Source organism: Antechinus flavipes, chromosome 2, assembly GCF_016432865.1.
Source record: "Antechinus flavipes isolate AdamAnt ecotype Samford, QLD, Australia chromosome 2, AdamAnt_v2, whole genome shotgun sequence".
Classification (NCBI taxonomy): domain Eukaryota; kingdom Metazoa; phylum Chordata; class Mammalia; order Dasyuromorphia; family Dasyuridae; genus Antechinus; species Antechinus flavipes.
The window spans coordinates 440,817,560-440,833,696 of NC_067399.1; the positions used below are offsets into that span (position 1 = coordinate 440,817,560).

Sequence of the window (16,137 nt, forward strand, 5' to 3'; positions counted from 1 at the left end):
GAATAGCTACATCAATCTCTTGCTTTCCTTTATAATAAACAATTGTCAGTCAGTAGATATTTATTAAGCGACTACTATATGCCAGGCACTATGCTCGGCTCAGGACTTCCCAGGATCCGCTTTGAGTTTTAGGGTCAAACACACTGGGGAGTTGGGGAGTGGGGATGTAACGGCCTTGCGAGGGGCGGAGGGCGGAACCTGAGAATGTAGGAACTCCTCTCTCGCTAGCCCCTGGTGGGAAGGGAGCACTTTTCCTTGCACCCGCGTCCCCATCCCGGGAGGAACCGACCGCACTTCCGGCGCGCCGCGATAGCGGCGGCTAAAGAGAATTTGTCAGCCTGAAGTAAGCAACGATCTCCCGGAGCGCCCCGGCTACCGGTTCTCAGTTCTCCGGGGGCTCCGCGGCCGGAGCTCGGGTCGGGACGGCCTCCGAGGGCGACCTGGCGTCTGCGATGGATCCAGAGCTGGCCCGGAGCCTCTTCTTCGAGGGCGCCACGGTGGTGGCCCTGGACGTGCCCGAGGGCACCGAGTTCGGCATCGACTGCAGCTCGTGGCAGGTGGGCCCGCGCTTCCGCGGCGTCAAGATGATCCCTCCGGGGGTCCACCTGGTGCACTACAGCGCGGCGGGCCGCAGCCCTGCCGGGGTCCGCGAGACAGGCCCGCGCACCGGCTTCTTCGTGACCCTGCGGCCGCGGGGCTTGCGCCTGCTGCGCTGGGACGCGGCCCGCGAGGAGCTGGACCTGAGCCCGCCGCCCGAGGAGCAGCTGGAGGCGGCCCGGGCCAGTTTACAGGAGCTGGATCGCTTCCTGGGTCCCTACCCCTACGACCTGCTGAAGAAGTGGGTGTCCCTGAGCAGCTGCCTGAGCGAGGAGGCCGTGCAGCGGCTGCAGCCCGAGAGCGGCCAGATCTGTGCCTTCTCCGAGGTGCTGCCCGTGCTGCCCTTAAGGCACACCAAGGACCGCGCCGAGCGCGGCCCTCCGCCCGGCGCCGCCGAGTGCAAGAGCTACCAGGAGGGCTTGGCCCGTCTGCCGCAGATGAAGCAGAAGGCCGGCACCGAGATCCGCTTCACCAAGTTACCCAAGCAGACCTACCCCGACGGCGCCAGCCCGGCCGAGATCACCAAGCATAGCATGGACCTGAGCTACGCCCTCGAGACCGTGATCAACAGCCAGTACTCCACCAATCCCCAGGATGTCCTGGGTACGTATGAACTGTTCCTCTTTTGGCCCCAAGGTCAGAGGGGAGCCTGACAGTCCAGGTGGTGTCCGGAGAAGAGCTCGGACTCCTGAGGCCAGGCCCTGCCACTCGGTCTTGGACCAGTCTAACCAGCCTGGCGTTTTAGTTGTCTCCTTCGTAAAATGAAGCAGGTCCTCCTTGAGCCCTAATAGTCTTTGCGAAGTGGCTTTGTGAGACCCTAACACTTTTGTAGCTCCTCATAAGGAATTGTAGACGGTCAGGACAGACCTGGGACAGACACGCCTAAGAGAGATCTCGTGTCTTCTCCTGTATGTTGCAGATGATTCTGCCTGAGAGAGGAAAGTATTTGCCTAAGGTTATTTTTGAACTTGGTCTCCTGTATCCCTAGAGCTTATCCAACAATACTATTTAACTTTCCTCTTCTAAATTTAACAAACATTAAGCATATAGTAGGTACGGAATACAGTAGAAAATAAAAAGTAAAGACAATCTCTTCGCCTAAAGGTGGCAATATAATACTGTAGTTAAAATGTATACAGATAATTATACTACAAATGGAATACAAAGGAGTACAAGAAACTATGAGACCAGGTTTCTGAATAAATTATTTATTTTATTTTTTATTTTTTTAAATAATAAATTAACTAAAAGTAAATAAAAATTTATTTTATTTTTTATTTATTAAAAAAAATTTAATAAAAACCTAAATAAAGGATTGGAGTATGTAATCTCTTGTCCCTTAGAGCTTAACATGCCACATCATTAGTCAATGAACTTGTAGTTTTCCAAGTTTGGGAAGGCTTCACAGAGGAACTAGCATTTGAACTGGCCCTAAAATGACCATAAGATGTGGAGAGGTGTCAATTAATAAGAGATATTCCTCTTGCATTATCTACTCCTTTTTACAATTTTATTCCTTTAACTTGCTTAGAAGAGAAAAATTTTGCATGAAAAACTCTGTGAACCTTATCACAGGATTATAACACTCTCTTGAGCGCTAGTATAGTTGTATAGTCAGTGAACCAAGAACTAGTTCTCAGTTTTATGGAATTTATTCAAGTGGAATATTGTATGCTTAAAACATTTAAATGCTAATTGTATGTCAGACACTGTGCTAAGAGTTGGGCATACAAATTCAAGTACTTGCCTTCATGGAGCTTACCTTATAATGGGGGAAGACAAAGAAAAAAGAGAGCTAAAAATGAAGCAGAGGAGGACATGAGGGCTGGTGGCTCTCGTGGAAAATAAATGGTACAATCAAGATCTGAACTGAGGTCCTCTAACTTTCAGTCTAGTGATTTTTGGGAACATACAATACTGTCTTCCTTAGCATTTCCTTGCTTACTTGTGATTTCATGTCTCCCCCAAGTTCTTCCACATAGAAGATCTAAAATTTAATAGTTCTAAGTCAGTTAAGGTCATGTATTCAGTGTGAAAGATACTTTAGGGGACTAACAACAAACTGAGATGAAGCTGTAGAGACTGTAGGCATTGCTTTCCTGGTTCTGATTAAAGGGGTTAGCTGGAACTATTTGAGCATAAACAGGGTGTCCTCTACTATGGCTCATGTTATCTCTTTCTCAGTCTCTAAGATCTTGGTTGGTCTTAGTGAGGGAAGATTGTAGAGTTTTGCAAAGTCAGAAGACCCAGGTTTTATCCCTGACTCTTGTCAGTGATTGATTGGGACATCTTGCACAAGTTACTTTGTCTCTACAGTCCTTGGTTTCCTACTCCATCAAACAGGAGGAGTGGATTAAAGTTCTTTTCAGCTCTGGCACTGGGTGATTTTATATCTTGAATAATTTCACTATTATAGAAATTTTACATTAGTTACTAGCTATCAAACTTTCTCCTGAGATTTGTATTTCCTTTCTCTGGGACTCATCAGCTGAGCTGCAGTTTGCTTTTATCTGCTTCCTAATTGGGCACGTATATGATGCTTTTGAACATTGGAAGCAGCTGTTGAACCTCCTGTGCAGAGCAGAAGAAGCCATTGGAAAGTACAGCGCCCTCTACAGCCGCCTTATTTCCATCTTGTATCATCAGCTTGCCGAGATCCCTGCTGACTTCTTTGTGGACATCATCTCTCAAGACAACTTCTTAACCAGCACCTTACAGGTAAACTATTCTTCCAGGTGGGTCAGCAATTAATAGGCATCTTTCTCTAATTGGATGAGAGAATAAATGGACTCTTAAATAAAGTCTTCCAAAATAATTGTTATAACCCTATGATTTAAGTGCTTTCTATTTTCAAACATTCTGTTAAAGACAAAAAAGTTTTTGTGTTTCCACTTCTCAAGAACTGGGATAGTATCCTAAAACCTCAGACTCATGCCCACCCACTCTCCTCTTCTACTTCCCCCACCTCCAACACATTTTAGGTATTCAACCCAAAACAGTAATTTTGCTTTAACTTTATATTTCAGGCTTGGGTTTTGAATTTATTCTCAGTGAAATGCCTCTATCATTTGAACATTAAAGTAACTTTGATTTCCTTTTCAAATAAAATGCCAGCTTCTTCTGTGGTTCTCATCCAGAAGAAAGGAAATTTCCTTTTAACTTAGCAATTAAATTTTCATTATGAATTGTAATTAGAAGAGATACTTCAAGTGATGTATAGTTTTCATCTTGTGCTGCTTCTTCCTTTTTCAAACAGATCAGTCTTCTTAATGTACTTGTAACTAGTTTCTGCCATTATGTGGTTCAGTTATTTTCTTAGGCCTAGAAGCTGCACAGACTTGCAGATTGTTAGTTTCCATTATCTTTTCCCTAGTGAACTACTTCTTCCTGTGTTTAAAGGTGCTTTAGAAATCCCTATACTTGGTTGGTGATTATCATTAATACTATTGCTTTATCCCTTTTGCTTCTTAAATTGTAGTTCTGAATGTGGGGGTTACAAAATTATGATTTATTATCAGTAAATAGTTTTTGTATACCTGTTTCCTATACCTATGTATCCAGGATCACATAAAAATTTCTCTGGTGAAAAGGGGTTTGGGGTGGGAAAAGTTTTCAAAACTTCTGCTATAACCCCTGGCAGGTTGAATACCTGGTAAGATTTGTAAATTTGTATTAATGATAGTGACAGCCTTCTTGAACTATGCCTAAACCTACTCACTATTATAAAGAGAGCCTGTTTTTATACCATATTTTATTTTTATACTATTTTATTCTGTACTCTATTTTTTTTTTTTTTTTACTATTTTATCTATAACTAGAAAGTGAAATGAGTGGTATTTCTCATGAATTGACCTTGGTTTAACCATTTTGAGAAGTTTTTAAAATCAGCATAACATTGCTCTTCAACAAATATGTATTGAATCCTGCTGTGTGCAAAGATTCCCCCTCACACAATCTATGTTCCAGTCAAATAGTTTAATAACTGTTGTTCCCCATCCATGACATTCCATCTCCTGCCTCCATGCTTTTTCACTGTTTCTCCACCCTCTTCCTCATACATTTAGAATGTTCTCCATCCTCATTTCCATCTCTTGGAAATTCATCTGCCTTGGAGTTTTAACTTCAGTGTCAACTTCTTTATGAAACTTTTCCTGGTTCCTACAATTGTGGCTCCCTTCCCCTATCCCTTTATATGTATTCTGCTTCTATCCTTTATTTCTCTGTGAACATGTTGTATCCCACAAGTTAAGGGGGAAAGAACTATCTTGATTTTATGTTGTATCCCCAATGCCTTGAATAGTGGCATGTAGTAGGTGCTTAAAAAACATATAGGTAACATGTAGTCCCTGTCCTCAAAAAGCTCATAATCTGGTAGGGAAAAAAAGATATAAATGACAGAATAATAATAAGTAGAATATAGAGAGCAAGAGAGAAGGTGCTAAGAGTGTTTGGGGGATAGATAAAGGAAGCTATTATGATAAAAGTTACATTTAAACCTGGAACAATGGCTAGGGTTTAAGCTAACAGAAATTAAAATAAGAGATAGAAAAGGGACGTTCTAAGTGTAGAGGACACTGTATGTGAAAGTAGTACCGAAGTGTTCAAGATATGTTCAGGGGAACATTTAAGTAGGACTATTTGGCTAGATTTTAGTATTTATGAAAACAAGTGTTAAACTAAGCATGGAAAAGTAGATCAGAGCCAGTTTTTATAGGGCCTTGAATTCTTGGCCAAGAATTTGGATTTTATTTGATAAGCAGTGGGGAGCTGTTGAAAAATTTTGAGCAAGGAAATAAAATGACCAAAGAGTAGCATTAGGAAGGTTACTGTAGCAGCATGTGCAAAGATGACTAGAGAGGGAGGGACTAAAAGAGGGTGACTAATTAAGAAGCTAAGCCAGAAAGAACCAGAGGTTCTTAAAATTGCTGCTTGAATAAATTTTACTGAAATGAAGAGGGAAAGTTCTCAGGAAGAAAAAGAACATGCAGCTATTTGAGAAAAGATTCCTTTTAAAGTTACTAGTCTCCATGAGGAAGCTCCTTTGAACTTTGATCATCCTTATAGATACCAGAACATCCTGGATGGAGGTAGTTTTAGCTTCAGTCTCTTTGAGACCTTCTTCCCATTCCTAAACATAATAAAAAAAAATTATAGAGTTAGTTTAACCATGCTAAAGCCAGCCTGTCATTGGCTCTCTAGGGCATTGTCAGCACAACAGACAGCTGAGTTCTAATTGTAGGATCTTTTTTGCCAGCAATGATTTATGAAGCAGAAAGAGCCCAGCTGGATTTCTAGATTCCCAGGTGGGGTTTATAAAGCTGATGTTTGGAAAAATTTCTTCCTTTGACTTTTAACTGAGGAAATTTGGTATATTTATTTGGAAAACAATAAATTACTCCTTCCCCTTACTTTCCCTCCCCAATTTTTAGTGTTTATAGAAAAATTATATTTTTCAATGAAAAATTATATATATTAATATAGTCTTGGAAAAAACTGACATATTTACTGGCCTTATGATTCAGTAGTTCTAGCACAGGGCTTTACATATGGTTTGTTGTTGTTCAGTCATGCTTGACTTTTCATGAGTTCTTGGAGGGTTTTTTTGGCAAAGATACTGTTATTTTCTTCTTTGGCTCATTTTACAGATGAAGAAACTGTAGTAAACAAGGTTAAGTGAGTTGACCATAATCTCTCAGCTAGTAAGTGTTTAAGATTGGATTTGAACTCAGATCCTCCTGACTCTGGGCACAAAACTCTATCCACTGAACCACTCACTTGCCCTTTGCATATAGTAGATACTTAGTAAAAATTTGTTGGTGACTGAATGTGAAAGAAATAATTTAAAGAGAAACTTCTGTTGTATTGATGTGAAAACAGCAACAAAACAGTGTTATTTGCATAATGTCATAAATAGAATACTACCTTGTTAATTTGGAGCCTAAATTCAGAACTAGGTGTTATCACTGACTTGCTATTGTGACCTTAGAACAGTCCTTTAACACAAATACATTACCTCATCTTCATAAATTGAGACATTTAGGCTAGAACTGTCAATCTTTGGTCATTCTCCACTTTTGTCAATAGCTTTAGCACCCTTCATTGTCTCTACTCTATCCCTTGTCCTCATCATCAAGAACCTAAATATTGTTGTCATTGATTCCTCTGAACACACAGTTCTTTAACCTTAAAACTTGTGTTCCACTTCAGCCACATCCCAGCATGGTCAAGTTTTAGATATGACTATCTCTTGGAGTTGTGCCATCTCCATTTGGGATTTTTAGAAGAAGTAAAGGAGAGTCTACAAATCTTGTTCACTCCAAGCTGATGATTTATAATCTCGCTCTGGGTCTTTTTCTCTTCTGGCTCATTTAGCTCTCATCCCATCCATCTCACTTTCTCTGCTGTTAAACTGACTGCTCAATTTCCTCATGACCCACTCTTCTTTCATGCTCTTGTAGTCACGATATTGTTGATTCTTCCTTCCCTCTGCATACTTTCTCTTCCCTCTATGTGACTACTCATTCCTGGTTCTTATCCTATCTAGATGACTTGCACCCTTGTGCATTCACATCTAGATTCCTAATTGTGGGTGTCTCCTAAGGATCTGTTCAGGACTTTTTTCTCTATATATAATCTTCTCCAATATTGAACTGATAGGTTTCCATTAGTTTGGTTATATTTTTTCTTCAGATGAGTTCTAAAAGTCTATATATCCAACCCTAATGTCTCTTCTGAGCTCTAATCCCCCATCTCCAATTGTTTGTTGGACATCTCTGCTTGGAAATCTTGTAGAGATTTCTAGCTCACTATTCTGAAGAGGAATTTAATAACTTTCCTTTCTTAAATTTCTCTGTTTCCTTTGAGAACACCTACCATCTTCCTTATTGATCAGTTGCATAACCTGGGAGTCATTCTTGACTTTTTAACCTTTCCCTCACCCCATGTTGTCACTTGAAAAATTTTATCCTTCCAACTCCCATAACATCTCTTATATCTCTGCTTTCAGACTCTTTCCATACTCTACCTCATTGCAAAAATAAATTTCCTAAAACACAAATCTTATCCTCTGATTTGCCTCTTCAGGAATCTTCATATGGCTCCTTATAGCCTTTGTGACAACTACAGACTCTTCAGTTTGATATTTGGACCCTAGCTTTCACCTACTTTTCCAGACTTAATTCACATGATTTTCCTTTACACACCTAGCATTCTTCCCAGAACAATCAACTTTTTGTTCTCCAAACTCAGCAGTTTATATACCTCTGTACCTTTTTATATATGCCATTCATATCTTTTACATGCCTGACTAGAGAATTAGATTCCAGAAAGGTCTTCACTTACCAAATTGTTTGCTGAAATAGATTGAATCTGGAACAATGTGTTCAATCTAAAGAGAAGAAACTTCATAGGGATAATAAAAAAGCTTACTGGATAAGAAGATTAGATAGGAGACAAGAAATGCATAATTTCTTTACAGATCATCTTTACTTTCAAAATATGAAGTGATAACAGGCAAAAGAAGTTAGGTTGTCCATTAGACTCATACGACAGAACTAGTAACAGTAGTAGTTGTAGAAAATAGTAAGGGAGAAATTTCTTCCTTTAATGTTATGGACCAGAACTCTGAACTTGAAACAAAGGATTCTTATAAGATACTAACTAACATGGTGCTTAATAGTTCTCTAAATTCAGTATGATTGATTTAACCTTACAACAAATAATGGTTTCCTAGTGAGATAATGATTGGGTTATACTCAGTATAGAATATATAAGCTGGGAGCCTCAGCTAGTTTTCTGGAGGTCCTTCAGACGGGCCTTGGTCTCAGCAGAGGAAATACAAGAGACCAACCAGTGGGGTGAGATGAAGTGAATTTGTCTCTGAATCCCAGGGCTTGTGCCAGGAAGCTGTTCCTGTCTGCTTGTCTTCTGTAGCTCTCTCTCCTTCTCTCTGAGAGCTTAAGCTCATGCCTCCAGTTCTCTTGTCTTCTCTGCCTTTAATCTGACTGAATTTGTCCGAAATTATATGCTCTCTTATCATAGGTGTGAATCTTGCAGAACAAATATCAAACTCAGGAGTCTGTAGTTGTCACAAAGGCTATAAGGAGCCATATGAAGATTTCTGAAGAAGCAATTCAGAGGATAAGACTTGTGTTTTAGGAAATTTATTTTGGCAGTGAGGTAGAGTATGGAAAGTCTGAAAGCAAAGATATAAGAGATGTTATGGGAATTGGAAGGATAAGATTTTTCAAGTGACAACATGGGGTGAGGGAAAGGTTAAAAGTCAAGAATGACTCCCAGTTTCTTGTAGAAACTTGTAGAACTTGTAGAACTTAATACTTGTAGTATTAAGTATTAAATACATATACTGAACTAGAGAACTATTAAGCACCATGCTAAACTAAATAACCATTGTCTCATCAATTCCACTTAGTATCTTGTAAGAATCCTTTGTTTCAAGTTCAGAGTTCTGGCCCATAACACTTAAAACAAACAAACCAAAAAAACCTTCTCATTTAAAAGTAGTTTTTCCCCAATTACATGTAAAAATAGTTTTCAGCATTCATTTTTGTATGATTTTGAGATACAAATTTTTCTCCCTTCTCCCTCTCCAAGACAACAAGCTATCTGATATATGTTGTATGTGTACAGTCAAATTAAAAATAATTTCACATTAGTTATGTTATAAAAGAAGATTCAGGTGCAGCTAGATGGCACAGTGGATAGAGCGCCAGCTCTGAAGTCAGGAGGACCTGAGTTCAAATTTGGTCTCAAACACTTAACACTTCCTAGCTATGTGACTCAATAAAAAAGAAGAAGAAGAAGAAGAAAATAGAGAAAACTCATGAAACAAACAAAAAAAAAGTGAAAATAATATGCTTTGATTTGCAATCTGCTTCAATCTCTTTTTCTGGATATGGTCAGCATTTCCCATTACGAGTAAGGGAAAACTTTCTTAACACTTGGTACAGGCCAATAGTAGAATGAACTGCCTCCTGAGAGTGTGAGTGCCCCATCACTCAAGGTTTTCCATTAGAAAATGACCTATTCAACAAGCATTTATTAATTATTATGTTCTAGGCAATGTCCTACGTATTGGGACTAGAAGACAAAAAAGAGCAGCCCCAGTCTTCGAGACTTTTTACATTCTTTCTGGATATTCTTTACATTCTTAAGGATAACCACTAGGGGTTGTTGTAGAGGGATCCTTGTTTAGATAAGGGTTGGATTAAATGATCTCTGTAGACCCACTTCAAATACAGTTTTCAGACATAGTGACAAACTTAATCTGCAGAAAATTTAGGATAAATTATTGTTTTAAATATGCACATCTTTATCTGAATAGTAAAAACACAAATACTAAGGGCCTTTCAGGATTATATCTTTTTTTAAATTAATTAATTAATTAGTTTGTTTTTAAATAACTTTTTATTGACAGAACCCATGTCAGGGTAATTTTTTACAACATTATCCCCTGCATTCACTTCTGTTCCGATTTTTCCCCTCCCTCCCTCCACCCCCTCCCCCAGATGGCAATCAGTCCTTTACATGTTAAATAGGTTACAGTATATCCTAGATACAATATATATGTGCAGAACCGAACAGTTCTCCTATTGCACAGGGAGAATTGGATTCAGAAGGTATAAATAACCCGGGAAGAAAAACAAAAATGCAAGCAGTTTATATTCATTTCCCAGTGTTCTTTCTTTGGGTGTAGCTGCTTCTGTCCATCCTTGATCAATTGAAACTGAATTAGCTCTCTTTATCGAAGAGATCCACTTCCATCAGAATACATCCTCATACAGTATCATTGTTGAGGTATATAATGATCTCCTGGTTCTGCTCATTTCACTTAGCATCAGTTCATCTAAGTTTCGCCAGTCCTCTCTGTATTCATCCTGCTGGTCATTTTTTACAGAACAATAATATTCCATAACATTCATATACCACAATTTACTCAACCATTCTCCAATTGATGGGCATCCTTTCATTTTCCAGCTTCTAGCCAATACAAACAGGGCTGCCACAAACATTTTGGCACATACAGGTCCCTTTCTCAGGGTTATATCTTAAGAATACATTAAAACATTAATAAAATTAGTCTTTGTGATTTAGGATTTAAATTAGAGTTTAAATTGAACTCAAATACATTCTTATCAAATTTAATCTTGTCTATAAGTTGTTAACTCCTGGAGCACTAAATTCACATTTAATGCCCCTGTGGAATTTAGCTAGGAACTCTTAACAATCAAAGCTGGGTTATCTAGCAGTAGGGAGAATGGAGCTTAGTCAAAAGTCTACTAAAGAATTACTTTGTATTGCCTTAGTCACTTGGCTTTCCTATTGCTTAATCAAGTAGCAAGCATTTATTAAAAGCCTGCTTGTGTACAAACACTGTGATAGGTATTAGGAATATAAAGACAAATAGGAAAAAATTTCTACCCTGAAGGAACTTTGATTCTGTCAGACAGTACAATATGTGTACATATAAATACTTACAAAATAGATGAAAAATCGTTGGTGGAATATTAAAAATGATTTTTCCAGAAGGTTATTATTGTTCTTATTTGCAGAAAAAGTTTGATTTACTAAAAATTTCATAACCAAGTCAGGCTTAAACCACTATACTTTGATTTATAATCATTATATTCAAAGTGCATTCCAAATGGTGCCTCCTCCAAGAGGCCTTTCCTGATCTCCTCACTCCACAGCTTTGTTTTGCTTGTGCCTAATAACCAGACATTGAACCTAAAGTTTGTATTGGTATAATAATGACAAAAGACTGAAGTAGTCATTGTCAGAGAGGTTGTAGAAAGACTGGCGCACTAATGCATCATGTTAATGTACAAGATTCAAACCATTTTGGGAAAATAACTTGAAATTATGCAAAGAAAGTGATCACATCCTTTGACTCAAAAATACTACTGATAGCATATGCTCCTGGGAGGTCAGTAACAACAAAAAAACAAATATACACCGATTTGGAGCAAAACTTTTTTTGCTATGAAAACCCCCTGAGGCAATTGGGGTTAAGTGATTTATCGAGGGTCACACAGCTAGGAAGTGTTAAGTGTTTGAGGTCAAGTTTGATCTCAGGTCCACCTGACTTAAGGGCTGGTGCTCTATTCACTGTCCCACATAGCAACACTCTTTATAATAAAGTCTTAAAGTTGATGTCTCTCATTTGGGGAATAGCTAAACAAATTATGATACATAAGTGTAATATTACTGTGTTTAAGAAACAATGAATATAATTAATGCAGAGAAGCATGGAAAGATTTATGTGAATTAATGCAGAGCAAAGTAAACAGAAGCAGGAAAAACAGTGTGTACAGTGACTACAACTATGTAAATAGAGAAACAATAACAAAGTAGTTGAAGCTGAATGCTCTGGCATGAAATTATAACTAAATTTGGCCCCTAAGAAGAAATTTGAGAAACCATTTTCCTCACCCCTTATTTGCCAAGTTAGGGAACTATGAGTATGGAGATGTGTGTGGGTCAGTGACCAAAGAGAATATTATGATACAGTGAAGAGTTCTGGGCTGGGAGTAAGATTGACTGAATTTCAGTTCCATATCTGACTCAAGCTTTGTAACAAACCTACAAGTCTTTTATCTCTTATAGGTCTCAGGTAACTATCCAAAGGCTATAAATCTTTTGGTGGAGGAAGTTCCCATACCAAGAAAATCAAGTTCTAATAAGGAACTCTCTGTTCTAATCACTGTATTCTCCTCAGAGGCCCCTCCTTTTCTGTTCACATCCCTAACTATGCCAAACTTTGACAATAAATCAAATTACATAGAATATATATTTATGTTTCTAAATTTAAAAAGTGATTTTAGATCTGCAAAAGACATTTGAAAATGTTGCATATATTTATGTTTCCCAATTTCGATTACTTTCCTGGCAAAAGGTGGGAAGGATATTGTTTTTCAACATATTATCTTCAAAATTTTCAAAAAATTTGTAATAGTATTATATTGTTTTCTTTAGTAGCTTAAGTAAAACTCATTAGTCTCAGTTCTGTTGCTTAACTGGTTGTATGACCTTCCTAAATTGCTTAACTAACTACTCTGAGCTTCAGTTTCCTCATCTGTTAAATGAATATGGTAACTCTTCTCTTGCCTGGCCTTAAAGATTTGTTTTGAGGATCAAATGAGAAAAGGGAAGATGAAATGATTTTTAATTATCTAGGATTGTTGGCATTAGAACAGAAGGATGTGTTTGGCTTGTATTTTCTTCCAGCCTCTAGTTAATGTTGCCTTGGGGGCAGGTGGATAGGGATCCAGTTTGTTCCACTTGCTTGTTACTAATTGCTACCAGATTCAGGCTCATGATTTTACTCTGTAGGGTACTTTAGGCCCCTCCCCCCACTCCACATTTTGCCCAACATTTGCTGTCCTCAGAACTATTATTGTCTCAATCTCTCCAGCATTACCACTGAATTTTCATTTGCTATGTAAGAGTGAGCTATTGTCCCTCTGGGAGCTCAGGAGGAACCCAAGGTGAGTCCCTGTAAACAGAGATGCTTGTAAAAGGAGACTCGAGTATGACACTCAATTCCATTAGGTGCCTTCAGATTAGCAGCTCAGTCTCCCTATTGCCCTATGGCTCTGAGAACCATACTCCCCCTTCCTTTTCAAATCTTCCCCTCCTTCCCTCCTCCCCCCCCCAATTCATTATTGATCTGGCATTTGTTTTGGCTGCTCTTTATGCTCTTGCCTTTAATTCTCTATGATTCCCCCTCTCTCTGTAACCTTTGGCCTAGCTTCCTCAGAATGAAATCATTTAAAGCAAAGACCAGTCGACCTTTACTTTGATTCTGTTGTTATGTCTGCTGGTAAAGGAGAAAGGGACTCAGGAATGAGATATAAAGAGGATTTGTTGATTAGGAGTAATGGAAGGGGGAATGTTTATTCGGGCCTATGATACTTTACCTGGTACATAGGACAGTTAATAGAAAGAAGGCTAAGGAGCTAGGAAAATTCATAAAACGTTTTTTTCTCATTCCCTAAAACAAACAAGCAAAAAAAAAAAAAAAACCAAACAAACAAACCCTGTATATATTGAAATAAAGAAGGAAAAGAAAGATTATCACTAGTTGCATTAATAATTGGGAAAGGAAGTTGATAATTTTCAAGTTGCAAGGTACCTAGTTTATCTAGTTCAAGCCTTACCCTGAAAACAAGAATCCTCTCTGTAACATCCCTAAGTGAGATGTCCCAGATTCTGCTTGAACCCTCACTTACTTCATAGGGCAGTTCTGTTGTTAGGGAATTCTTCCTTATATTGATCCAAAATCTGCTTTCCTGTAACTGCACTACTGATTGGGTTTGGGGGGGGGGTGTTGTGTGTGTGTGGCTCCAGGCCTTTGCCATATGCTTTTCCTCCAAAGACATTGTCCGTTTAGTAGCAAGCATCTTTAATTTGGATGTGCCACTAAAAAGCACAAAGGTGAGACCTTCTCACTTTAGTATGGGGCGGCTCTGTCTTGGACATCTATCCAAATTATGGTCCTTTTTCTCCTCCTCTCCTTTCTCTTCTTTTTCATTGGATAGAACACAGCAGGTATTCTGGACAACAGCCAGTAGCAGCTAATCCACCAGTTACAGGGAGAGATCAGCCCAGCAGGGAAAATTCCACATCCCCATTCTGCTTGATCTCATTTCTAAGGAATGACTTTTTTTTCTTTTATTCCCTTCAGGTTTTCTTTTCCTACATCTGCAGCACCACTGTTGATGAGACACTGAGGCGGAAGGCAGAGAAGTTCAAGGCTCATCTGACTAAGAAATTCAAATGGGACTTTGAGACTGAGCCAGATGACTGTGCCCCAGTAGTAGTGGAACTTCCAGAAGGTGTTAACTTGGAAGTGACAGGCTAGCTCTGAGACTAAGCAAATAATTACCCTCTTCCCAAGAGACCAATCATCTTGCATTTGAAGCTCCTTTCTGTGGGTGTCCTTTTAAACTGGGAGGGGGAGCCAAAGATCTGTTATCTCTTGATTCCATTTCATAAGTTTGGAATAAGGTGCCCATGTCTAATAACCTGGGTCCCTGGGGTTTCTGATGTGGCCCCTTCCCACTTCCTGCCAAAGTCTGGTATTTTATTGGCCTGATTGACGCTCACCCAAACTAAATCTTATGTAAGACCTTCAAAGCTGCTTGAGCAACAACTTAACTTTTTCTAAAGGAACAACGAAATTGAACTGGCAGGTTTTCCTTGGAGTCATTTGTTTTGAGGTGTTTGTTTTCTAAAAAATATAAAACTAAAAAACTAATAAACTTAAAAAATCAGAAACTGCAAACACTACTTTTGTTAGTATTTGATATTGTTATTTTCCCTAGAAGTTGTTCAAGTTGGGGCAGGTAGAAGAGGGGTAGTAGTGACAGGTGAGAAGATTACTAGGCCTGTTAAATTTTAATTTTGTTGTTTCACGTTCAGAAATGAGACGTCTCTTAAGGAAACCCAGATGTATATGAGGTATGGAAGAAAATTCAGCAGTGTTTGAGGTCTAGAGTAATTTTCACTCTCTACTTATATTACATTCCACTAGTTCTGGGGTCAGATCATCTAATTTCAGTGGGCCTGGTGGGACAGTTACCATGGGAGGCTTGACCTGAAACGGCCACCTGCATTTCCTGATGCAGCCCTTGGAAATATCCTTTTCTGATCCTTCTGGAATAAGAACCCCAGTCACATGAACTGATGAGCTTCGCTGGAACTACCTGGTGAAGGAAGACTCTCATGATGGTTTTTGGTGTTGCTGTAATTCAACAGCAAAAAAGAAGCAGCAAACTTCCTCCTTCCCCCAGTAATTGTTTCCATATGTTATGGAAGCTTTGTGGCCCATGTTGGGACCTCTGAACAGTTTACAATTTTTACCTAACTTTCCTAGACCTTAGTGCCCTTTTTTCTTGCCTCTTCCCCTTCCTCTTGCTTCTTTCTGATTAACTGAAACATCCACATAAAGTGGAACTCAAAGATTGTGCCAATAACCTGGAAGCAAAATGTTGTACTTAAAGGGAAACTGTCCTGAACTGTTCACCTTGTCTTGTTGTACAACAGAACAAGCCCCCGCTACCATTTTCTTTAACACACATTCTGGTGCTTCAGCTTTTGAATGAGAATCCTGACTGGATAGAACTTTTAGTTCCACTTGTTTCCTTGGAGATTGCTATATAAGAAGGTTGGATGTATTAAATCTTTTCTTTGAGAATAAAATTGTTTCGTGTGAGTCTCTACATACGTAATGTCATTGCTTCAGACTAGACCATTGTCTGGTTTGGCATTTCTATTATTGCAGCACTTAAAGAGAGTCCCTTATTCCTAGCCCTACTCGGCCCAAGATAGCAACCAAAATTTCCTTTCCTTCACATTACCAGTGGGAAAACTGAGGCAGAGCACAGATAAGTGACATGAAGTTTTTAGAACTGCCTGCAATCTTAGAGGTGATCTATTCCAGAGTTTCTTCGAAACCCCAGGTATATAAGTATATAAAAAGGTGTACAAATCAAACATTACAAATCATTATTTCATGAC

General features: G+C 39.0%; 1 protein-coding gene across 1 annotated transcript; it reads left to right on the plus strand.

The window, feature by feature from the left end:
- The first annotated feature begins 78 nt into the window (after nt 1–78).
- AAR2 (AAR2 splicing factor) lies at nt 79–15,819 on the plus strand. Its single transcript, XM_051979241.1, has 3 exons — nt 79–1,200; nt 3,086–3,315; nt 14,303–15,819. The coding sequence occupies exons 1-3, from the start codon at nt 453–455 to the stop codon at nt 14,477–14,479; spliced, it is 1,155 nt and encodes a 384-aa protein (XP_051835201.1). The 5' UTR covers nt 79–452; the 3' UTR covers nt 14,480–15,819.
- The last annotated feature ends 318 nt before the right edge of the window (nt 15,820–16,137 follow it).